The 25623-nt window shown below is 52.1% G+C and overlaps 2 protein-coding genes across 8 annotated transcripts in view; both read right to left on the reverse strand.

Annotated features, from left to right (window-relative positions):
* Positions 1-4916: 4916 nt before the first annotated feature.
* Positions 4917-20371, reverse strand: MOB3A (MOB kinase activator 3A). 5 transcript variants are annotated; one of them, XM_049808034.1, is made up of 6 exons: positions 14466-14670; positions 13424-13517; positions 11609-11748; positions 9084-9645; positions 7020-7222; positions 4917-6334 (listed from the first exon to the last, which is right to left on the reverse strand). In XM_049808034.1, the coding sequence occupies exons 4-6, from the start codon at positions 9499-9501 to the stop codon at positions 6305-6307; spliced, it is 651 nt and encodes a 216-aa protein (XP_049663991.1). In that variant the 5' UTR covers positions 9502-9645; positions 11609-11748; positions 13424-13517; positions 14466-14670; the 3' UTR covers positions 4917-6304. The 5 variants fall into 5 exon arrangements, with proteins under 5 accessions (XP_049663991.1, XP_049663992.1, XP_049663990.1 ...); XM_049808035.1 differs by lacking the exons at positions 13424-13517; positions 14466-14670 and adding an exon at positions 20220-20371; XM_049808033.1 differs by lacking the exon at positions 11609-11748.
* Positions 20372-23338: 2967 nt separating this feature from the next.
* The window catches only part of AP3D1 (adaptor related protein complex 3 subunit delta 1), a 46990-nt gene continuing 44705 nt past the window's right edge, over positions 23339-25623 (reverse strand). For all 3 annotated transcript variants that reach the window (XM_049808026.1, XM_049808025.1, XM_049808027.1), the window contains one exon: positions 23339-25517. In XM_049808026.1, the coding sequence (XP_049663983.1) occupies positions 25422-25517 (96 nt within the window). In that variant the 3' untranslated portion in view covers positions 23339-25421. The remainder of the gene's footprint in view (positions 25518-25623) is intronic.

A 25623-nucleotide genomic window follows, 5' to 3' on the forward strand; every position in this document is an offset into this window, starting at 1 on the left:
AAACAACGAAACACCCCCGGGGTGGCCGTGCCCCCACGGCATCTCCTGTCCCCGCACCTCTCGGTGCCACTGGGATGGCGGGGGGATCTCCACGAGTCGGTGTAGCCCCACACGCCGCAGACCGGCCGAGGGAAAACAGGAAAGCGAGCGGGGCTGTGCCGGAAGGCGGCTATTGTTGGCGTGGGGAGTGGAGGGAGCGCGAGTCGGGACGGTGGCCATCTCGGCCATCTCGGCCACCCTGGCCGCCTGTCGCCTCTCCGGCGGGTGGCACAGACTGCCACGAAGCCCCCCACGGCTGCCACGTTCCCCGTGGGACGTGGGTCGGTCCCGGTGTGTGCAGGAGCAGCGGGAGGGTGGCCGCTGGTGGGGTGTGGAGGGCTTCCTCCTCCCCTGTCCCGCTGCTCCAGTTTGGAAGGGGAAAAAAAATAATAAAACCTTTTTCCTTGTGTTATTTCCCCGGCATGAGGAGGGCCCAGCTTGCCTTCCCTGGAAGCGGGAGGATTTGGAGCCCTGGCTCCGTTTCAAATGAAAAATCTTGCAAAAAACCTGGAATTTCCTGCCAGGCAGAAACCCGGAGGTTTGACTCTCCCAGCGCTGGTTCTGCTGCCAGGGCGGGACAGGAGGGACAGGGGACACGGGGCAAACATACACACGCACGTCCAAGGCACACGTGGGCGTACGGCCGTGCTGGCTCACAGACCGGCGGGTCCCCCCCCAGCCTCCCTCCTCACCCCAACACAGCCGGGAGAATTTGGGCAGCTCCCAGGCAGGTCTGACCCTCCAACCCAGCTCCTCGCTGTGGGGGCAGGAAGATGGGGCTCCAGTGCACCCCCAAATCCCAGTGCTGGCCCCCCCCACTGCCACCATGAGGTTTTCCCCAGGGATGTGGCCCCAGTCCCTCACTCCCCATCTGCTGCGGGGAAGGGGCCGGGGTGAACCCCGCTTGGGTTTCCCAGCTCCTGCTTTGCACCCATGTTTTGGGGCTGGGACTCCCACAGCAGACCTGCCCAGCCCAGCTTGTCTCAAGGACAGCGGTGGGACACGGCCACAGTCAGAGGAGGGGTGGCCGCACACGGAGTGGGGAAGGTGGTACCGTGCCTCAGTTTCCCCAGCCAGAGGAGGTGCCGTGGGGTTAAGGAGCAGCCGTAACCCACAGCCAAAGCAGCACAGTGCAGCCTCGAGGGAGGGAATAAACACGCACTAGGGTGGTTTCACCCCAAAAAAGCCTTTGAGGGGAGACGCCAGCTCAGTGGGGAGCATCCTCCATCCCCCAGCAGCATCAGGGGACCACGACCAGCCCTGGCTCCGCCACCCTGCACTGGCCAAAACCCAGGGGAGATGGAGATGGTGGGGCTGGGCCGGGACTTGGCACAGGCATCTGTGGGCAAGGTGGACTGAGTCGCGCCTGGGGAGGGAAATCCCTGCAGCCCCTGAAACCAGGGGCAGGAACTCTGGGAGCTGCAGTTTTGGGGTGTTTGGGGAGAAGGGCAGGGAGGGGGCTCACGCCGTGCCACAGTGGGGGTCCCGCCTTGGTCACCAGCAGTAGATGGGAGAAGCATTTCCAGGTGGCTTTTATACACCTGGGGCTCTTTTCACCTCTCTTCATCCTCCAAATTCCCCTGGAAGGGGTGAAAGCTGCAGGAGCAGACCTAACCTGCTGCAGCTGCGTCACCTTGGGGTGGCCCCAGGAGCCGGGGGACACGGTGGGAGGGGAAGTGCTGGCTGGTACATTACACAGTTTCCTAGAAGGAGCAGAAAAAGTCCCAAACCACTGAAAAAATTACCCCTGCTCCCTTGCTGCTTGAAAAGAGCATTGAAGCCGCAGCGGGGGCCCGTGCACCCCCGTGCTGGAAGATGCTGGGTGCCACTGGTTGCGTCCCAGCAGCCTCTTGGGTTCACGGGGGATGCTGTTCGCCGGGAGCAAAAACAAACCCAAGGTCCCTTTTTTTAAGTCACCGCCGACAAAGTGCTGTGTATGTAAGCTGTGGCATCGAGGGGCTGTCCCCTCCTGCGGGGACAGCACTGGCACAGAGCAGCAGATGCCCTCTGGTATCACTTGCGAGCCGCAGGGAGGGGACATGTGCTCCCCGCTCCGGTCCTTTCCCAGAAGAGTTGTCAGGTCCTGCCCGTGTTCCCAGCATGAGGCCGGGGAGCTTCTGGCTGCCGGCCTGACCACGCCACGCAAGGTAGAGGGGAACGTGTGCCATGCCGGTGACTGTTCCCTTATCCCAGGAATGGCTGTCACCTCCTCCATGGAGCCCCAGAGCCCAAAACCAGAGGGGGGCGAACCCATGGCCCCGTTCCCCCTGCCTGGGAGGAGGCAGGTGGTGGGTCAGGGCTGGGGGGGCTGCCAGGGCCCTTCAGGGTCCCCTCCAAAGGGGAGAATCTGTCCCCAAAGGCATCAGCTGCCTGGGGAAAAGAAAAAAAAGAAAAGAAAAAAAAAAAGCACATTTCAGAGCGTTCGGAAAGCTGCCAGCTGCTCACTCAGGGACAAGGGACAGAGGAGCAGGCAGCCACAGGGCTGCCAAGGTCTGGGGGGGCTGAGCATGATGGCAGAGCTGCTTGGGGACACGTCCTGTGCCACCTCGTGCCCCCGTTTCTGCAGCCCCAAAGGCACAAGGAGGGATAAGCACGGGATGAGGCAGCACCTCCCGGGGATGGGAAACACAGCCTGTGGCCCCTCTGGAAGGGTGGTCCATGCCGTGGTTCTCTGGCGCTGGTGCAGCCACAGGAGAGTGCACGGAGCACCGGTGAGCAGCATCTCTGCTGAGCCGCTCCGGCTGGAGGGTCTGGGCAGGGGTAAGGACGCATTTATGTTACAGCAAAGGCCCAGCGATGCTCTGAGCAGGATCTGCTGCTCGGGGAGACAGCGGCGGCGGGGGACATCCCCGTCCTCACCCAGTGGGGACGTGGCTCCCGCCCAGACTCCACGGACGTTTCCTGGCCGAAGCCACGCGGCTGCAGATGCCATAGGAGACCCCCAGACCCCGATCCTCCGTGGCTGGTTTCCGAGGGCCGGTGCAATCGCCACCCCTACTCTCGAGCTTCAGAAACCAGTGGCAATTTTAAGCAAACTGTAATGGGAACTGGGGTCCTAAAGCTCCTGAGCTCCTCAAGACTCGGGGGCTGGAGGAGCCCAGCAGGGAGAGGGCGCAGGGCGAGCCATCTTTTCCTCGGGAGCAGCAGGCGAGACTGCGCTGAGCCAAAGAAAAGGAGTATTTCCCTTCAAACATACGGCTGCCGCAGCCCCCTCCGTGCCACAGCAGAGCACCCTGCGGCCTGTGAGCCCGTGCCCACTCCAGCTCCAGGGCAGATGCCATCTGTGCTTTTTGGGAAGGGGTCAGTCCCACAGAGGGGAGGCTGCCAGAGCCCTGAGCATGCTACCTGCTCAGCGCAGGAGATCTGCAAATCCGTTCTCCTTTGGGCTCTCACCAAAGCCTTTGTGACACCTTGGTCTGCACCCCACCAGCACCTGGGGAGACGAGTGATAATATTACTGCCAGGTCCAGGTCACAGCTAAACCTGCTCTGCCAGGCTGGGCTCAGCTCTAGGCGTTCGCTGCAGCGTGCTCGCCTGCAGACTTTGACTCGCAACGAGGCAGCTGCGGCTCATGGGCGAGTAAACACGAGGCCCCCGCACAGGGAGATGAAAGCAGGGTGCTGCCTGGGCGGCAGAGGGGAAAAGGCGGAGGCAGAAGTAGAGAAAGGCCGAGTGCCGGCTGCGGCGGCTTTGCAAACCTGTCTGGGCAACATCCTGCACTGCCGCAACGCTGCAGAGGACAGGCTCAGCTGCAGCGGCACCTCTGGGCCCCGTCGGCTCTTCTCCCCTAAAGGTGCTTTTCCTCTTCCTCCTCCTCCTCTCTTGGCGGAGCCGGTCTCGCATGGAAGGAGCCAGATCTTTCCCCCTCAAAAAGGAAGGGAGGGCAGAGGAAGGCAGCACCCCGCAGCCCTGTGGGTGACAGACGGATGGGTGCTGAACACCCCCGGACACGGCGCTCACAGCATCCGAGGTCGGTATAAAAGGAAAAGCAGATGAAAAGTGACATGAACTGACCTAGCACCACTCACCGCCCGCTTGCAGCCCCACTGCAACCCGGCACTCAAGTCCTTGCGGGTTTGCGCCTTTCCCTGCTTGTGCACAGGATCCGGCCTCGCTCCTGGAGCACACCAGGGGCTGGGAGGGGGTGCTGCACCCTCTCCCAGGCAGCGATGGGTCTCAGCTGCACCCTGTAGCAGCAACCAGCCAGGGGGATGCGGTTCCAGCTGAGCTGCACCCCCAAAACACTGGGAGAGGGGCCAGAGGGTGCTTGGGAGGGCCCAGCACCTCTGCCATGCGAGGGGAGTGGGCAGGACCTGGTGGTGGTCCTGCCAGGTCCAGTACAGGCAGGAGCTATGGCTGGGGAGCCCGTTAGTCCCCTCCTGGCCAGGAAAGTAACTTGCAGACCCGAATGCAGAGCCTTGTTGGATCTAGTCCGGCAGCCACGCTGGCTGTGTCTACGGCTCCTTTCAGTGGCAGAAAGAGCCTGTCAGCAAAGCTTGAATTCACTTCTGCCCACATCCACCCAACTTTTAGAGCTGGGAGAACAGCTCAACCCTTGGGTACAGGGACATGGGTGAGACAAGTTAGGACAACCCTGGCCTGCTGGTTGAGCTCCAGCACCTGCCTGCTCTGCCCTACAGCCCTGGGAACAAGCGTGGGGCTTGGAGCAGCCTGGACCTGGCACCTTGAGAGCAGGAGGAATGAAACCTTACAGCAGTAGAGCCAGGAGCACAGGAGCACACACCCAGGAGGTTTTAGGAACTGTAGGAAACGGCTCTCCAGCGCACTTCCCGAGGAGTCCAAACACACCGTGTTTGTTTTGTTGATAGAAAGACCCTGACGAATGTGTAATCACGAGACATTCAGCAATCAGAGTGTGCTATGTAAATACAACATAATTTATTGGTTCAATTTCAGAGAACTATAGTGGTATTTGTATGAGTGTCCTAACAATAGTACAAGAAACGAGAGTCACGTTACGTACAGAGATTCCAGGACACAGCAAAACTTTGTAAGGAAGAAGTGGTTAGTGGTACAGTTTGGTCACTGTTCATAGAAACCTTTTCTCTTACTGTAAACCCTGCTCCCCCACTCCCCCCAAATCCTAGGTAGACCTATCTACCTACCTCGGGGGTACTGCAAAGCTCTCATCACGCAGCGGAGTTGCTTGTGCAAGCAGCAGGCAAGGCTAGCGGTCTCTGGCTGCACACCAGAGACTTTGGTTACGAGATGCGCGCAGCTGAGCGAGGGGATGTGCTGCTCGGGAAGAGGGAGAAGGCTCCGTACCCTAATGGGAAGCAGAAAATGATCCACACACAGCCAGTGAGGCCGGAGGGCGAGCAGCCCAGTTCCTTCTCAGCAGGGTCAGCGTACCACAAGGAGATGGGGAAGTGCAGGTGTTTGAGAAGAAGACTTCCCCACGCCTGTCCCAGCACCCTCCCTCTGCTCATTCCCACGAGGCACAGGTCTGCTTGGCCTAATACTGCCAGCGTGGATCCCTGTCCCCCGTGGGGATGGTGCGCCTGGAGCTGCAGCTGGGCCGTGCACAGGGAGCAGCTCAGCTCAGAGCTGCTGTAAGAGGCAAGAGCGGATTCTCAACAGCAGCGCTCCTGCACAGACTCCATCAGCAGTGGCAGTGCTGGTCTAGCCATGAAAGAAACCAAAGTCCAACTTTGTTCAGAGGGAAAGCAAGGAGGGCCAAGCCTTGGGGACAGGACGCCAAGCGGGGGGTGAGCACAAAAGCAGCTCTGTCCAAAAACTGGACTCACAGCCAGTGGAAGAGGTGCTGGAACCAAACAGCACCCCAGGGGATCCACGTACACCAGCATTTCTTCCCCAACTCCAGGTAACCTCCCTTTGCGGGTGGGAAATGGGTGTCTGGAGGAAAGTACCGCTTCCATGGCAGCACCAGCTACACGACATGGCTCTGTCTGAAGCATCTGGCTCGGCTCGGTTGGTGCTGCTGCAGTGAGGGGATGGGGAAGAGGCAGTACAGGGTGGCTCCTCCCTCCTCAAAGAGCGAGCATTTCCACCAAGTGGCCCAAAATATTTTCTTTTTTTTATAGAAATTACTATAAAAAACTAGTTTATCTAGAGCATCTTTAAAAAAATATTCCTGCAATATCACAGTTTTACATTGAAACTCATTAAAAATATAGATTTCTTTAACAAAACGTCTCTGTTCTCCCCTTGAATCACGTCTCCAATGCAGGAGTGGGACTCAGAGTCCTCAGAAGAGACGCCGAGGTGGGAGCAAGGTCTGATCTCAGTGGCACATCCGGGACGTCATTTCCTTCTGTCAAAGGGACAGACAAGACAAGGGACCATGAATGAAGATCCAGATTGCCAGGTGAGGGTGTGGATGAAAAAACCTCACCTTTGTTTAGTCGTAAATACGCTTCTCAGACACGCGGTGACACTGTTACTAACAGCTCCAGTTTGGGCAGGTCCGTGTTCCCCCCACCACTCCCATTCCCAGGCACCAGCACTGCCCAGCGGCTCTGCAAGTCTGCTCTGCTGCTTACGGCTTTAGAAACACCATCACCACCTCCTAGGTCTAGGTCACATTAGCCGTCCTCCAGACTCCTTGCAAAGGCGGTGGTGTTGTCCTTGTTTTCCAGCATGGGAAGTCAGCACAGGGAGGGGGTTTTAGCCATCCGCATCCTGGATGGCTAACAGTGCCAGGCTCACGCATGCAAACAAGGCAAGCCAGCTGCTAGAAACGCAAGGAAGTTGCTGGAGAACAAGTCAACTTCACCCAACCAATGCCCCAACAACCCTGCTCAGCTGTGCCTGCATGTCCTGACTCCCAGTTCCCTGACAGTCAAACTGCAAGGCCAACAGATGTCCTCAATTTGGGCAACCAGTTCTGAGAAGGTACCAGAGACCTCTGTGACATCTCCACCCCCAGCCCACCCCTTCTGCACTGGCTGCAGACCCCAACAGACTAATGTGTAACCAGAGCCCACCCAGGGACTCACCAGTGGTTCCAGCTCCTTGGTGTCTATGAGATTGAACTCTTTCACAAAGTAGTAAAAGTGCTTGTAGCAGGTGTTCACATGGGCTTCCGACCCCATCTGGGTGATCCTGTCGAAATGGTGGATGTAGACGTGGACAAAGACTCGGAAAAGCCTGGAGAGAATCTTCTTCACCACTGGGAGGAAGTTCTTGGGGAAGGGAGTACCTGAGAGGGAAGACAAGACCATGAGAAACTTTCGGCAAAGTTAAAACTAATTCCTTGGGGCTAAAACAAATTGATAAAATGGATAGATTAAGACAAAAGGGCTTCTGTCCCTGGTAATTTCCAGTTCTTCTCTCCTTTCTTCTTCCTGTTAGGATCAGATTTTTCAAAGCACAGATTTCTGAAGTGACAGAGTGCTACACGCCATTGATCACTGCTAGTGACTGAAAGCAAGAGACCAGCCTTGCAGATTCCCAGCAGCTGTTTCAGTCTGATACAGTTTTCTTCTACTTCTCTTTGGCATGTTTATATAAACAGTGCAAAATACTAGATACAACCAAGCAACTTCCCAAAAGAAAGAGTCACTGCTGTTAACTCCCCACAGTTAATCTCTTATTTTGATACGTCTTTAGCTCTTTGGTTAAAAATTAAAGACGTTAAGGTCCTTCCTAAAGGCACCAGTTCTTTGGGATTTGTTTAGCCACGGCCCTGCAGCTGAACAGTCTGCCCAACCAGCCATCTCAGTCGAATATTACAGTTTAAAGTTCACACAGGTCATCATTTCTGGAGGAACGAGGATTAGTTAAACCCTTTCAGCACCCTGCAGGAACTGCAGCATTTCAGTCAGCATTGAGGGCAAGGAATCTGGTAAAAGCTGAGCTGAAAAAAACAATAACAATTAAAAAAACACAAACCACAACCCTCCTGCTGTCGGAAACTTGTCTTGCCTCCCCGAACAGAACAAACACCCTGCTTATAGTCCCCAGAGAATCCTGCAGAAGAGTCCTAACTAAAGGCAACACAGCAGTTGTTTGGGCGACAGGAGGAACGGGTGGGGAGGATTTCGGTGTTTCAGCTGTCTGAAGAACTGGTTGGTTATGGCCCTGCTCCTTGCCTCTGCCCGCTCAACACCAGGTTTAAGCAGCGTTTTGGCACGGGTGGAGGAGCCCCGTGGATGCTTGTGTGGCAGAGGCAGTAGTTGTGTCCCAAACAGGAGCCAACTACAGCCCATCAGAGCTTTGACAGGATAAACACTGGGGCAGGAGGGAGGGAGCTCTGCTGCATCTTGTCTTTCGCATCCCAGAAGATGGGAGTTCGGAATGGGATCAATCATATTTACCTAATGCTTTAGATACTGAATTCTCACATCTTATTCAACACAAAATAAACAAAAAACCCAACAATCTTTGTCCCAAAGCCAGTACACGAAGCTGCGTTTGGATATGCAGATTTAGGTGTCCTAGGCCAAACTCTCATTTCCATCACCCTGGCAATAGATAAAACACTGCCCCTCCCTCCATGCACATGTCAGCATCCCACCCAGCTGCAACAAACAGCCGAGTGCATGCCAGGAAGCACTGAGCTAGAAAGGGCAGAGTCAGCTAACACCAGCCTGTAATAACAAAGAGGCTAATTATGGAAACGTGGCCACCATCACCAGGCCGACGCAGAGCACGCACGTTGAACCCAAGCTAGCAATCAGCTGTAAAAGAGCTGTCCTTCAGGAGACCACGTCCAGCATGAACTACTCGAGAGTCATGTTAGAGACTGACTTTTCTAAGAGCAGCCTCTTCATTTTCGCTGCTTAGGCTCAGCTTGGCTTTCCTCAAGGTATCCATGACTCCAAATGGGATCTGGTACAGCTCTGGGTATTTTAGCACTCCAGAAGAGCTCTGAAGTTTCTTGGGTGCTCAGAAGAGCTTACTACACTGCCAGCCTCTGAGCGGCACAAAAGGAAATAGTTCTGCTGCAAGGGTCACCTGTGCAACAGCATCTCCTGGAACAGAAATGGGACCTGAGGGCTCAAAGCAGAAGGCTCTGCACCAGCCCCTCTCCCCCAAACTGCCACTGGAACTGAACTCACCAACATTAGTGGGAAAGATGTCCTCGTTGTTGATCTGTACCTCAATCCAGTCCATCAGGAGGTTCATGTACTGGGGAGCAGACAGGGCCGTGGGTTTCCGGTACTTGTGCTCATCCTGCCATCGGTACTCGTACTTGGGTCCCCCCGACATGATGGGGCAGGACTGCTCTGTGCAATAGTCACTGATGGTGCCGTAGATCAGGTTGATGCGGTTGAAGAAGTCCACCACGTGCACGGCCACCCAGTCGTTCTGCTCCTCTCCTGGTGGCAGCTGGACGGCAACTTTCAAGTCCAGGCCAGCATTGAGCGAGGCTTGAGCCTTCTTGTGCAGCTCAAACCGCTGAGTCCCCGGCTCAAACTTGCGCTTGGGCCGAAAGGTTTTGTCTTTATTGAACACTTGCTTTAAAGCATGGGACATTTTTCTTCTCTTCTTCTTTCTTTTCCAGGTCCGTAGCGATGACAGCTGGAGACGCAGCACTGCTGGGCCACTTCCCGGGGCAGGGCTGGGGGAACTCTGATCTGAAACCTCACAGAAACCTCCCTCTGCTCATCTGGTCCTGATCTGCAATGCAGCACAGAAGGACGGCGATTAGGAGCAGCTCTCTCAACAGGAAACCTTGTCTAAATCCCATAGGAAGAGATCTGGGATACCATCTGGGCCCTCGCCCCAGATCTGAGAAGGCGGGCAAGCCAACGCCAGCTTTCTTTCCTCCCCCTTCTCTTTTACAGCCCAGCTTGCAGCACAACGGAGGCTTGGCTGTCAGAGGTGACCTGGGCTGAACAGTCACCCCTGCAAGGTCTCCCTTGCTCAATGTGGGGATGAGGGAACCAGCCCCGTAGGGAGGAGGTGTGATGGGAAGGGGCAAAATGAGACATCAAGGCGTAGTCCCCCCGTTCCCCCCAGCGCAGCCTCTGCGGGAGATCGCTGCTATTCACCCCGACGTCATCACACGAAGAGACCCAAACCCCACAGAAACAAGGAGAAACTCCACCACCACCAGCACCTATTCAGCTCCAATACACCAAATAGTTAAGAAGGGTAAAACTTGAAGTTGGGTTTTACCTGGATCAGATTTTTCACCTACGCTTCCCCCCCTGCTTTGGAAACAAGCCTACCTAAAAGGTAAGGTTATGACAACCTACAATAAAGTTCAGATCTGCTGCCAGACGTGCTCCAACAAAACAGCCGTTTGAGCAGGAGCTACATGTGCTGTCAAAGCACTAAAGACAGGACATGAAAGGGCAGAAGGGAACAAGAAGAAGAAGAAGAAGAAGAAGTTGCAGCTTAGGCACCCAGAAAGAGAATATCCTGAAATAACACCAGCTCTAAGAGCAGCCACAACCTCTTCTGCAGGTGCAGACAGACCATAAACATATTTTTCATTTAAATTTAGCTCACTTCAAGTTGAAGGCTGGTTGAAAGCTGGAAGACCAGGGAAAGCTCGCCTTCCTCTTCCAATCTGTGGAAAAGAATTAGCTCCAAGAGGGTGAGACACAAGTTAAGATCTGAAAGGATGCTGACGAGAAACACAGCTCTGTTTATCTGTAGCTAATTATACCTCCTTTGTTCCCACATCCATCCCCTCGTATAATTTGTGTCAAGCTGCTCTTTGAAGGAAGCTCAAGGCAGAAAGCTGTGTGTACCAAAAATATTATTTTACATGTGCTGGACAGAGAAATAAATAAAGTAATAGAAATTAACTAAAGCTGATGCCTTACTGAATCTGGCAAATGAGAGTTTCCATAATTTTATAAGAAAGCAAGCAAACAAATCCCTTTCACCAAGCAGAAATCTAGCTAGATTTATATGAAGCCATAGTATTGTTCAAATAGGTACGGTATCCTCAAACATTGGCAAGAAAATCCCAAATTCAAGGTCAAAACTACCTTTGCTGCAATTCAGCCCATCTCTAACAGATGCTGCATAGTGCTAATCAGCATTTCTTCTCTGGAGAAAGATTAAAAAGATTTAAACCAAGGCCTCTTGTTTTCTTACTTAATTACAGTAAGGAAGAAAACCCAAACCACTTCAGTTTGTCCCACTAACAACAGGCTCGACATTTCCTAGCGCTACTTTTCCTGCAGGAACAGGCTCAGTAACCTTTTCTGTGCAGGAGCAGAGAGATCCAAACTCCTGTTGCAACGTGGGCCACAACATGTGTTGGGAGAAACTGAAAAAGCATTTTAATGTGGTTTGATGAGATTCACCCTGGGCTGCAAGGTGAGTTCACTGTACGCATGCTTTCGCTGCACACAGTGCTGTGAAAACAGCTGCTGCGACCCCGCAAGCTACCGTGTGAGAGTCAAAAAAAAGAAAAATAAGAAAACCCACAGAAAACGTGTCCTTAGGAGGTGTTTGATCACACCACAGACATGGTTAGAGGAAGTAGCGAACGGCGCAGAGGGACATCTGAGCACGAGGCAGCAGCTTTGGTTACTGAGAGCTGTGTCACAGCCTCACCACATCCTGCGGCAAAACACCGACGTGACCCGGTGGGGCGGAAGCACCGGGGGACTGTACCCACCCTGCCGTGGTGCCACGTCCGGAGCGAAGGCAGGACTGGCCTCCAAGTAACCAACAATGTGGACAGCAGGTGCTGAGTTTGCAGCTACTTCCAGCAGGAAATCAGTCCCAGAGAAGTACTTGCACGCAATGATTTCCTTACTGGAGATGGAGAAAGAAATGTCCTTTAAAACAAACAAGCCATAAAGAAGCATGAGCATCACCCTCCATACAGCTCCCTGGAGGACCAGCAGCATCCTCAGCATGGTACAACTCTGTTCCTGCTTATTTTCTGTAAGATCTGTCTGATTCCAGGCAGGCATCGTCCCTTCCGCTGGACAAGGACACGTTTCTCGAGCAGGGGGTTAGGCTGCGGGTGCAGGGCCCGGCACAGAGAAGAGAATGGGGTGAAACAGAATGGCAAAACTGCTGAGAAAAAAACCAAACATCCCCTGGGCTTGGCCATGCATATCAAGAAGCAAATGCTGACCATTTTCCAGAAGAAATTGTCACTTGAGCAGGACGAAGAGGCTTTTAATATGTTTTATTTGGTATCAAGGCAACATCCGTCCTACAAACAACTTCCTCTTCCTTTGGATACATCATTCATGAGAACTGCGGAGCTCGACACAGCAGCAATCGTCTCTCAGACGATTCAGCATCTGTCTGAAGGTATTAGCAAAATGAGTAGCTAAGACTTCAAGCAGATGCAGCCTATTTAATTATGGTCTTTGACTGCAACTGAGCTAAAAGAAACATTTAGCTCTAGGGAGGGGAAAAAAAAAAAAAACCAGGCACAGAGACCAAAAGCAACCCTGACATTGCTTGAAGATGATATCACATGTACAACACCTACTTCCACAGGCAGGAGTCACAGCTCGGGCAGCACTAAGACACTGCCTTTGCACAGAAGAGAAAGGAAAGGTTAGGAACAATTAGGATATGGAACATGCAAAGCACCTGAATGATATTTGCAAGCTTCAAAGATGAGGAAAGAAAAACCAACCCCACAAATAAACCTGCAGTACATTTTGTTTACTCTTCCTTTCCAGCCAGCCAAGATTACAGCACACGTCACCGGTGCTCCGAGAGGACCTTGGCCATCCCTCCGAGATCACACAACCGCCGCAGAAAGCCTCACGCCATGGCAGGCTGTCCAGAACACAAACACACCTCCAGCTTCTCCGCTATTCCCAAGGACACGAAAGGAGCAGCTCGGTGTTACGCTGGTTAAGGAGGCAAGTTGCCTGCCCAACGAGGAGTGTTGAGGCCTGGCCCTCTCTTCCCTTCCCCAAAAGCTTGGTTTTTCTCCTTACTCCCTGCTCTCACAGCTCCAGTTCTAACGCTGATTTCTGCTGATGGCAATCCAGGGCAGGGCTACATGTGGATCCAGAATCCAGGGCTTCTTCTTCCCTCACCAGGAACAGCAGGTCATGCAGTGCTGCCTTACTTTAAAGCCAGGCTCTGAGTAGAGGAAGCCCAGGCAGTTGCTTCCCTGTCTCTTGGTTACTTTTACATGCAGCTCAGAGAGGGTACAGAGAAAGGAAAGACAGTCACCTCCTCTGACACACCTGGAAGTTGCCTCCCCTTGCAACCTGCTGCAGCTAACCTGAGGTCTTCCAGGAGCGAGCAGTGTTCCAACTGGATCCTGCCCTCCCCGCAGAGGCAGAACAGCCCAAAACCCTCTTCCAGGAGTCCCATGACTGCTCCGTCAGCGCCTGCCCCGACCAACACCCAGTGCTCTCCTCCGCCGCTAACACTGTGCAGGGGTTTAACAACAGCCAGGGAAAAAAAAAAACAACAGAAAAAGCAAGCCAGCATGTCAGCAAGCTCCTACCTGCGTTTCTGGCCTCGGCAGAATACTGTTGCAATTGCTCAGCCCGTCTCTGCAACTTCTACGAGCGCTCGTAGGCACTGAGGCAAAGAGCTTCCTTTTTTTAAAACAAGGAGGGGGGAAAAAAAAAAAAGTCCCGTTTCATGCGTGGCTGCAATCCAAAGGCTGCTGCAGGCTGGGGAGGGGTCAGAGATGCGGCCACTTCCCTCCCAGTGACCCCAGTGCCGGGGCAGCTCACATCCTGCTGCCTCGCTGGTAAGAAAGCCCTTAAGCAAACCCCAGTGAGCAATGCATTTCTCAAAATAATTGATTTCTCTAGTTTCCTTTTAGGGAAGCCACGCTGCTGTCCTGCGAGATGATACCAATATGGTATTGCTGCTCAGCATTCACATCGAGTCCAGCTGAAAACTCCTTCTGCGGCTGCTTGTAATTGCAGCCCTTCGGTGACAAGCCCGTGCCAGTCACCCCATCCCCACAGCTCCCCGGAAGGGAGAGGGGAGCAACGAACCCCCGCCTTCGCCCCGAGCTATTTTTGGTGTCCTTACTCACTGCTAATGCCATCACTCAGGCCAGAGTTTACAATACAGGACACAAACCCACCCATGCCAGTTTGATAAAGCAGCCACAATATATCAGATGCATCGAGTGCTTCAAAACCGAATTTACAGAGCACGCCCAAGAAGCGAAGTGGCTTCAAAACAGACAACTTAGACAAGAAAGCAAAGACAGACACACACAAATTTTTTCCATTGCTCCCCCCCCAACCTTCACAAATACCTTCCCTCAGGCATTCTGCACTAGCTCAGTTTCTTGGTACAAGATGATCCTGGTTTTCTATGATCATAGGAGAGATTTTAATACGGAGAGCAAGGATCAGACCAATTACAGCAAGCGGGGCTGGACTGGCACTAATGACAGTCACTTTTTTGCCTCTGGAGCCAGTGTGGCAACAAACAAGACAGCTTGCCTTCGCAGGATGAGGATTCCGGCTGCTCTTTTGAATTGTTTTACGATATGAGCAACGAAGGTCTGTCCCCGTGCTTACCTCAGCCAGGGCAGGGCACGGTGAGGAGCGTGTGGGGCAGGAGAGGAGGGCCGAGCGCGGCTGCGGCAGGCACGCCTGGCCATTCATAATCCCGGCGAGACGGCACTTCCACGTCAGCCGGCTTCCTGTTTGGCACCGAGTCCAGCCTCCCGGCCCAGGGAGCTGCCAATGTTTTCCCAAAAGTGAGTCATTCCCCTCTACAAGCTCCGTCGTGGTGTTTCTGTCTTTTCTCCTGCGAGATCGCTCCAAGCCGCCGCGCGAGGAGAACTGAGCAGCTGCCCGGCATTACCCTCAGCATCGCCTTTTCTTATTTTTTCTCCCTGCTCGCTCCTGGCAGCAGAAGCTGCTCTGAAGTTAAAGGAGAGGGAGCCGAGAGTGGATCCAGCCCAGCTGCACCTACAGCCTCAGGCTGGGCGAGACACCAGCAGCCAGTTTGTTCTGCTGCTCTGCAGGACAATATCCACATTTTTCTCTTGGAAACTGCTTTAGTAGCAGTCTTCGCAACAAACTTAACAGAGCCATTCAGAAATGCACATTTGAAATGTTGAATTCCCAAGGTTTAGGCAAACAAAGAGCCCTTTATATTTCACCACAAAGTCAGTTTTAAGAAAGTCCTGCTGGTCGGCAGCCACCCCCCCCACCCCGCAATTTTAATGTGCTGCACAATTTGGAAATTCCCAAGTAAGAAACTGTACAGATGCGGCATCTCCCTGGCACTTCCTGGAAAGAGGCTTGCTTAGGAGCAGGACGGTCTCTTTACATGCCTCTAAGCCATGCAAACGCAGAGCCTATCTGCATCGCCACATGCATAAGAAAAGGCAACAGCATAATAAAAGACCAAAAATAGTTATACTGGGCTTTAATGGGTATCTTCTTTTTCCCCTGAAAGGCTGTGCATTCAGACCAATTTTAAAGTCAAGTTAGGTTATATAATAAAGGGAAAAGCCCTGTTAAATTAAGCCATAGCTGGGTTAGGAGAAGACCCAACCGACACGAGCGCAGCAGCTCTGGCAGAGCCCATCAGGCAGCTGCCTGCTGCAGCCTGCGCCAGATGGAAATGCCGCTGCGCTGAGTGGAAAGCACCAGGTCACCGAGCAGCAAGAGGCACTTCTCAACCATCAGGAGCAAGATGGAGGAGCAGAGGCAGTTCACTGCTCAACTCTGAGCCCAGGATTTAGATCCAGACCACACGGCGACGACGGGAGGGACATTACGGGTCTTGTCTGATGGAGCTCACAGCGCAAGTGGATACTGAGGGGAGGCAGGTAAGGGAGTGAGCACCGATGGGGCTGGATAATCCTTCCTGGCAGGGGAGAGGGAAGACCGAATCGCCTGCAAACTCTGCATGCAAGAAGACTGAATTTTCAATGTGGGTTGTCCCCCCATGGCCTTCCAGGCATCCTCCCCACAGCCACAGAGGGAGGAAAAGCCACACGAGAAAGTAACTTTTGTAAAAGGTCATCCCTCCTACTTTCTCTTCCCCAAAAGGGGAAGGTCAGACAGCAGATGCTGCGATTTAAAAAATCTTCATTTGAAGGCCTAGAAACGACTGCAGTATAACAGGGACAGCTAGTAGAGCCCTGAGCACTACTGATTTAGGGCCAATTTTCTTGCCTCTTACGTGACATCTGCATCTATTGCAATGTCAGAGCCGCAGCTATTTTGGAAGGTTTCCACAGATCACGCTACACATCCACACTGGGATGACGGCTGCATGTGGAGGCAGAGCTAATCCGCTGCAGGCTTTGCAGACGCTGCGTTAAGCTGACAAGCTGGGTCACGACTCTAGGAGACAGGTTAACTGCACAGACAAATATTTCTAGGATAAACCACAGGCAGTGGGTGGCTGACGGCATGCTAAGAGCAGCTCTCTCTTTTTGAGGTCTCAGGGGCCATATTTTGCAGCCTGCTCCTTTGGGAAGACCTTTCACTGTTGTCCAGCCTGACTTTGTCCCCCAGTGCGGGACTTGTAAGGGACAGCGTGACATTTATCGAATCCGAGCTGCAAGCTACATGTTTCTTCCTGCTTTTGCAGGCTCCACATTACTGTCCTCACTGGGCAGGGATATTTTTTTGAACCAACAGCAGTTTCATCTACTCTAACTTTGGGATCTGCCCCCACCCAAGCAAAGGTAACACTGGTTTGGAGCATGAATTTTGCCTTAGGTTGATAAAATGACTACAGCAAGAGACACTGCTTTAACAGTGTAGTTACGGGTTGGAGATCACAGGAGGTGCCAGGGCTATGAGCTCCTTCACCCAGGGACTGAGCCAGACCACGAGCTGGCCACACGGCCAACCTTTCCCATGGCAGGGCTAATCCCACCGACAAATACCTCTTTTCCCCATGTTAATATTATGCTTTTGGAAGAAAAGCAGTATTGTTTCTCCCTGAAAGCAGATGCCCACGAGGCTTGCTCTTCCCCTCCACGAGGAGATATGGCAGTAACCCAACACATTAGCATGTCTCCAGGCAAGGAATAAGCCCACTGATGTGGAGCTAGAGATCACCTCAAGACTAACCGCATCATAAGACCTCCTGCCACACAGTGAGGGCAAAAAGAAGAAAGAAAGAAAGAAAAAAAAAAAAAAGGCCCAGACAGCAGCCCCAAGAAAAGCCTGTGGTTAAGATGAAGAAAAAAAATTACAGTGCCTTTCAGTGCAGCCATGGGCCCGACTCAGCTCCTGCTTCAAACTGAAACAGGTTTTGGATGGCTCTAGCTCATATTCTGTTCCACAGGCTCCCTCAGAGCCAGTGCAGAGGCATGCAGCCACCGCTGCAATTCACCCAAACCCAGCCGGTCCCCAAGGAGGCAAGGCACTGAGCATGGCCACAGCAAGACGATTCCCCCACGGCACAGCCCTATGCCAGTAGCACACGGGAACGTCCGGCAGCATCACCACGTTTGCCTCTTCTCAAACTGACTCAACAACAACAAAGCCAAGCACCTAGGGACTTCATCCAGACTTTTCTGGAGGAAGGCAAAGCTGCCGTAGTGTGATGGATTTTTTTGCGCTGGCTTTGCACATTTGCAGAAGTGTGGGTTTTTTTCCGGCCTTGCTGCCTCCATTCCTCCCCTCTGCTTCCCGGCTGCTTCACATACTCGGAAAAACAATTTGCTCATTTCATCAGGAGCAGAACAGCACTTTTAGCACACCACCAGCTCCAGAAGGAAGCAAGTAGCAGACCAAAACAGGAGGCACAGATAACTCTGCATCCCAGGGTTGTCTGGAAAAGGAAGGATAAAGATGCAGCCTAAGGTGCACTCGTTATTGAAAGCATTAGCTGGATATTACGTATTTCTAAAGATAAGCTCCTAAACCTCCAGCAAAGCTGGTTATGGATCCACTTACAGTAGTGTTTATGGCTCAAGTATCACAAAACACTTTCCTGTCTTATAAGAAATTAAAACTCAGAAGTGAAGGCAATTCTTTTCCCAGATCTGAACGCTGTGCGCAGAACTGGTTAGGTTTTGCAGTCTCTCTTTGACCCTGCATGCTTTCACTGCTGACAAGGGAAACATTTTTCCTTTGTGTACTGTGGCTGTAAAGATCCCTAGCCCATTTACAGAGAAGCACGAGTTACAAAACACAGCACACATCAGTACAGTCCAGCCTCCACAAATGGGACTAAATTGCACCGTTTCAGTTTGGGTGGTACTTCACATCCCATCAACGGGAGAGCCATGTTAGAGCCAAATGTGGACAAGGAAGCATCTGGCCGACAGGTCCCGCACTAGAGGACAACTGAAGTCATGAAGGAGGACTTCGCTCAAGATGCTGAGCATGCTTCAAGCTCCCTAAGCCCCAGCCAAGTGGACAGGAGAGCCCGTTTCCATTTCTGACGATGGCACAGTTGACTGCCCAACCCCAAGAAGCGTGTCCAAAAGAGCATCCCAGATCCTGAAAGGTGAGCCAGGCACAGGGAACCAGCTCCCTGCTCAGCACCTGGACTCAACTCCTCAGCATAAACCAAGAGCACCAGTTTTTGCTATCACACCACCAAGCTGGCATGAACTCCCAGCACGCCTCTCCTCCCTTTCTGGGGATTTTAAAAGGTTACAAACTCGCCCTCCTGCCCAAGTTAACTTCACAAGTACGTGACTAAGACAGAAAGTGAATCTAAGAGATGGAATATACAGTCCAAGAAACAGCAATAAACACGGAGTTGGATGCGAGCCTAAAGCTCGGAAAGGAAGCAGAGTGCAAGGACGAAGCCCTGGGGACTGTGATAAACAGGTGGCTGGGGAAATTTCACATCTCCTAGCAAAAATTCCCCCCTGCCCTGCAACTTGGCAGAAGACTTCCAGACCGGAAAGGGGTTTTAAACAAAGAAGGGATGGGAATTGAGAAAGTGTGGCCACTCTTCAGGTCCAAGCAATAGAAGGGAATCTTGCCTTTCACTAGCACCAGAGTCCATGACAGAGATACTCTCTTACATCTGTGCCACGTGCTGGACAACTTCAAATCCCTCTTTCCTCTCTCTCTGGAGGACTTCCTGCCCTTTCCTTTTTGTCTGTCCTTCTCATACACAGGAACAGTTTTCTCTGAAGGAGCCGAGTTTATCCTACTGCAGATCACAGCAGAGGCAGCTACTGCCAAGACTAGCATTCCTGCACTCATAGCTAGAGACAGAAGCAGAGCAAGAGTTTGCTTTCAAGCGTCACAAGTTTTCCCTCATGACAGCTGAGTCGCAGCTCACCATGATCAGGAAAAAAATATGGAGAATTCCCCATTCTCCCCAAGCACGTAAGAGATTGAGGAGTTTGAACTTCAGAACTATGCCTTTACCTACAATAGAAACATTTATTAGCATAGCTAGAGGAGGATGGAGAAAAAGAGGTGGAATAAAATGTAAGAGTATCTAAGACTGTAACTTCACGGTTACACCAGCAAAACCCTTGCTCTCGTGCTGGTTTTTTTTCCTCATTATGAGATTTTTGATTTGCTAGTCAAGACCGCAGCAGGTACCCCCACCTGGACACCTGCAAGCGACCCCCCTCCAAGGGGAGGTGACGCCATCAGGCAGGTCTCTGCTCAGGAAGGTCACTACTGCGCACCGCAGCATCCCCTCGAAGACGTTTCTCCTCCAGGACGCGCTAACACAAGCAGGACCATGCTTTGCTCACACTGCCGTCTCCCAAACACCCCCCGGCCGGACTGGGGGCTCTGGGGAGCATGGCGGGGGCATCAGGGGCCTTCTCCTCTGGCCAGAGAAGGGGTTTCGGTACGGACCACAGCTCAGCGAGCGCAAAGCCACGAGAAACTCGCTCGTAATTGCCTTCCGCCCAAGGAAAAAAATATAAATAATTTTTTTAAAAAAAAGAGAGTAGATTTAGAAGTCCCAGTTCAACAGGTGGCTTGTTACGGCCGGCCCACCCCGGTGCGACCCCACAGCCCGAGGAAGCCCCTGCCCCGCCAGTGGAGCGGGGACGGCCCCGGGCCTCGCCGCCCTGGGGGGGGGGCTGGCGGGGACGGAGACCCCCGGGCAGGGCTGGGGACCCGCCCCGGGCGCCTCCCGAGGCCACCCCGGCTCAGGGACCCCCGCCGGGCACTCTTTTCGCCCAGAGGCCCCTACAAGCCCCCCCCCTCCACAGGCCTCTCCAGGGCCCTGCTCCCCAACGGGGCCCTCCAGCCCCCCTGTGCTCGCCCACAGGCACCCCCCCCGGACCCCCCTGCTCCCCTCCAAGCCCCCTGCGCTCGCCCACAACCCCCCCCCCCCACTCCCCTCCAGCCCCCCCAGCGCCCCCGCACCTGGCTGCTCGCAGTTAATCCGTGGCGGCGCGGAGGCGGCGCCCCTCGTCAGGCCGAAGCACTCCTCCTCCGCCGCCGCCCCCCCACCTCGTCCGCTCCTCACAACTTGGCGGTCTTCCGCGCGGCCCCTCTCCGCGCGCGGCCGCCGGCAGCCGGCCCTACTTCCTCTTAAAGGGACCGCCCGCCCGCCCGCGCCTCGCCGCCGCCGGCTCCTCCCGCGGGCGGGACCGGGGCGGGGACGGGCCCCGGGGAAAGGTGGGGGGGGGGGTGAACGGACCGCACCGGCGGGGGACAGGCGCCGCGGACGTTGCCGTGGGGACTACCCTGTATTTTATTTTAGTCTGTTTTCTTTTATTTTACTCCTTTATTTTCTTTTATTCATTATTTTATTTAGCTTTATTCTATTTATTTTATCTACTTAATTTATTTTCTTTTATTTTTTCTCTTATTCTACTTTATTTTCTCTTATTCTATTTTGTTTATTTTCTTTTATTCTACTTTGTTTTATTTTTCTCTTATTCTGTTTATTTTCTTACTCTATTTTGATTTATTTTCTTTTACTCTATTTGATTTGTTTATTTTCTTTTACTCTATTTGATTTGTTTATTTTCTTTTACTCTATTTGATTTGTTTATTTTCTTTTACTCTATTTATTTTCTTTTACTTTTATTTGATTTGTTTATTTTCTTTTACTCTATTTGATTTATTGTTTTTATTTTTTTAGAGCTGGGGAGAAGGGGCAGCCTACAGCCGTACCCCAGCCCAGGGGATGCGCAGGAGGTTGTGGGGTACTGAGGGGCTGCAGCCCCCGCCGGCGCCTTACTCGGCACCTTGGTGGAATTAAATTATCCATTAAAATTGGGAGAACCCGGCCGCAGAGTGTGGCACACCGCGGCAGAACTGACAGAGCCAGGGGAAGGTTTGCCTGAATTTTTAACACGGTGGGACAGAAGAGCATGAGGAGGTGCCCTGGAAAGGGGCAGAAATGCTTAGAAATCAGAAGCAAAAATTAGATTAAGAATCAGGAAACATCCAGATCCGGCCGGATTTCACGGACCAACGGCTCCGGCGTAAGGTCTGGGGAAGGGACCCCCTCAGTCCCCAGAGAAGCATTTTGAGGAGCCAGTCCCCAGCAGCACCCTTAACAAAAACCGCTTTTTTTCCTCACATTCTCAGCCCTCCCTCGAGCATCCTTCCACCCCCAGGTGCCTTCAGACCATCCTCCGGCACCTCCGGCACTCCAATAACTTTCTTATGTTCCCGATTTCCAGCCCAGAAGGGCTCGATTTGAGTCTGTCGGGGGGGAGGAGGGTGGTTTTGGCACCATCAGGAACCAGCCGCGGCCGCGGTCCGGCCCTGGCTCACGGCCCAAGCTGGGTTTGAGGCCGGAACGGTTGGTGGAAGGGGAATGGCTGAAGGGAGCTGCACGTCCTTGAAACTTAAAGTCATAAAAAAGGAGAAGTAGCAGGAAACGCAGCTGCTGGCTCAAAGGGAAATTTTCACAAACAGCAGGAGGGAAGTCGAATGCAGGTGGTAAGTCCCTGGTAAGCCCCAAACCAAACAGTACCCAAAAGCACAGCCGTTCCCCTCACCCCACAGAGCTCCCTCCCGTCCGGCACTCGCAGCATTTTTCCTATGCTCCTACCCCGCCGCTGGCACCGCAGGGCAGCTCGCCGCTCTCCAGTCTGGGTTCCCCACGACCGCCCCAAATCGACAGCCCCGCAGCCCCAGCTCAGCTCCACCCGTGGTGCTCGGGGGGCTCCCCCGGGAGCCTGCGGCAGCACCTATGGGTGAAGGTTTCGGCTTTTCCATCCTGACCTCATGCTGGCTCTTCTCGGCAGCTTGGATGTCCCTGCAGAGCTGCTGATCCCACTTTCCGCTCCCAAGAGGGGCCTGCGGTCACAGCCCCGGCATGGGGGGAGGCTGGAGCCCCACAGAGGAGTTGGGGCAGCTGCTCCGGCATCGTTAGTGCCTCTCCAGGGAGCACAGCCGCTAACGGTTGGGTACCTCCAAGAAAGAGATGCTGCTCCCATCGAGACTTGGCATGAAACTGCTACAACCACAAACCTCGGGGGTGGCCCTCTCCTTTCCCTGCAAGGATGGTGCAGAGCACCGTTTCCTTTATGCGCTTGTTCATAACGTACCAACAAGGACGGATTTTGTCCAGTTGCTCAACGGATTTTGACGCGACGTAAACGCAGAGAGCGGGGCAAGAGCCTGTCTTGCCGTTCAAAGGCAGAAGTGCATGATGCCAGCTTCACTGTAAACTCCTGCATTGTCCAGTTAAGGTCCTGCAGCTCCTTAAATACTCGATGTTCACTCCAAATGCTTCCTGGGTTTGGGTTTTTTTCGTGCATTTTCAGAGAGATGGATGTTTGTTGTTGTTTTCATCCTGTTTCATCAGATTTGTGCAGTCCCACAACGCGGCAGAGGGATTTTACTGGATGTCAGGCCAAGATGAAGAGACAGAAGGGGCTGATTTCTGACCTTAAGTTTCTAGACATCAAGACCAGAGCTCCAATTTTCACAAGTGCTTAAATTTTAGCTGCAATTGCGATCCAAAAAAAAAAATTAATGCAGCTTTAACTGAGATTCTCTAAATTATATATTTTTTTGCCTGTAACTTTTGTGTTAGCGACAACTGTTGTCTGCAATGCTGCCTTCCAAAGGAGTGCTGAAACGTGACAGCCTGACCAGTTAGTTATTCAAAGTGTGTAGGAATCAAAGTTTTGGCACCTATAAAAATCAGGTCAGTTTAAAATACAGGAGATGTAGAACAGCATCACTCCAGTCTCCCTCACTATAGACTCCTCTTCTGCTCATGTACTTCACACGTTTGAGCTGCTGCCGCTGACAGAGCGGGTATGTGATGCACACCTTAGGGATACAGTACTGGCAGGACTCCCCCCGCCGATGCACACCAGTCCCCAGCTGATAAAAACCCACCACCCCACAGAGCAGTGTCAGAAATGACTTCTTACCTCCTCCCAAAGTTTTGGAATGAGATTCTTCCTACCTCCCCCAAAGACACAAGCATTCAGAGCTGGGGTACATCCACATCATGCTTTTGGGTCCATACAAGCTGGAAGGGTCTTATAAAAGGACTATTTACAAAGCCAAAAATTTAACTTTGTTTTGAAAGTTTATTGGATCATCTTGACACAAAATCATTACAGCAGCTTGTGGTATGTTGTTTTCCTTTTTTTTTTTTTTTTTTTTTTTTTAAGGGAATGTTGATAGCAAATAAATTTGTGAATGTAACACATCATACAGTTTCAAAATTCTAGAATCACTGCACAGGATTCCGTAAGAGAAGACTCTACATGCTAAAGTGACAGTTTTCATCCATGAATTAAAAAAAACACTAATTGAGGAACATTATCCTTTAAGACAATTTTAATATGTTCAGTTTCTAATACACAAACTGGCTAACCAAGGGAGGTTGACCAATACCAAAAACTACCACTTCACCAGCAGTGAAGCCTGCTGCAAACGAATTCCTGCAGCGCACAAGTGTGGTCAGAATACGAAGCCAGTCCTAGCGATAAAACCAGAGCAGAGCCTTTGCAAAAATACCCTAATACGGGAAGAGTGTGAAGAGCACAAGACACGCTTTAAATACAGGACATTCACCCAAAGGAGAAGATCAACACTTTATCCCATTTCCCGCGTAGGGTTTTAGTTCAACTCTACTAGGCACTGCTGATGCCTGTTGGAGTGGTGGTGGTGCTGGAGAAGTGCAGACCAACCCAACTCCTCCCTGGGGACCCTTCAGCTATTCACCTGTGCCTCAAAGCAAAACCGTTCAAGCGTGTTCTCAGTTTGCTGGGTATGGAAAAGCAAGTAAAAGAACTGGGTGAAAAAAAAAAAATAGAAAAAATTGAAAGCAAGAGATTTTTGAGAAGGACATCAATTAAGCATCTCTGTAAAGGGCACAGTGACATCCCTTTCCAGTCAGTGATTCCACAAGATTTCAATAGTGCAGAATGGGCTTCACTTCATAGACCCTCCCTTTCTTCCCTCTAAAGTAACATGCTACAGACCCACGTCTGCAGCTCCTCACCGAGGCCTCCCTCCCACCATCCAGGCAGGGAGACTTCTGCTGCAGGGACCCAGTTACATTTGTGCTGCTAAATCTGCATCCACTGCTGTGAGGGCAGGGCCATGGGATGCTACGGGGACAACTGAGACAGCACAACATCTCTGATTTCACAGCACAGAGGGAGGGAACAGGGCTGTTTTCTGCAAACTGTTCAGAATACAAGGGATTACACACGTGGGCGTTTCTCTAACCTGGTAGTGGTCAACCTCAGCTGGTGAGCAATATGATAAAAAAAGCAGGAACAGACCCCTTCAGATTTCCAGTTTCTTGCTACACCCTAACTTTTCAGGAATGTGAAATTGAAGTGGACTCATAAAACACATCAGCAGAGACTGCTCAAAGGGGAGAGGCATGATAGACTCCATTTGTGGGGGTGGTCAACAGGAGCAGAGAACCAAACAGTAACACTTCCAGCCTGTTTCATGCATTCACTCTACTCTTTCAGCTGTCACTAAAAGAAGGTTAAGGCTCAAGGCAACTACTATAAACAGAAACTCAAACATCCCAGCTCTCACGGGGCTCATTTAGATTAGCTCAAGGAGATGGAGGATGTTTATATGCTGATCACAATCGATCTTGAGATAATAATAATAATAATAACAAATCATATATATAAAAAAAAAGAAGAGAGGCCTTCAGGTCCAGCACCAGCCTCTGCTAGAAATATACATCAACTACAGCAGCCCTGAAGCCATATTCCATGGCTAAGAATCAAGTCAACCTTCCCTGGCAATAAGCACAAGCAACAGACTCTGTGCTACTGTTGATAAAATTCTGCTTAGTCCACCATCCCACGCAAGGTTTATGGGATCATCATGAGCTGCTGAATAAATAGCGCCACTCCCTCCCTCCCTCCTCCAGTCATGTCACCAGGATCTCTTTGGGCTAGAAAGGGTTAACACCACAGTTTGTAAAAAGTTTTGAAATAAAAAGGTAACATACAGCCTTAAAATGTCTAAACTGCAAACAATGGTGGAGTTAACTGAAAAGCACGTGCCCCAGGATAGTACATGCGTACGAGGGAGAAACTTAACACTTGGGTCTGCTCGTCTTTACACGTTAGGTGTGTTTCTTGTAGTTGGAATATTTCGTAGGAATATTCAGCACTTGGACAATGTCTCTTTCATCTCATCCAACAAGTTGCTAAGCAGGGTGGAATCATTACATTTCCCATCTATGGATACAGAGTTCTCTCCCTTGGAAAGAAAAAGAAAAAAGAAATCCATTAGCTTCTCTTCTAAGCGGGGACAATTTTATTCCCAGCCAAGCTCAGGGACTGCAAACAGCCAGTGAAGCCTTTGC

This window comes from Accipiter gentilis, chromosome 8 (genome assembly GCF_929443795.1).
Source record: "Accipiter gentilis chromosome 8, bAccGen1.1, whole genome shotgun sequence".
Taxonomy (NCBI): domain Eukaryota; kingdom Metazoa; phylum Chordata; class Aves; order Accipitriformes; family Accipitridae; genus Astur; species Astur gentilis.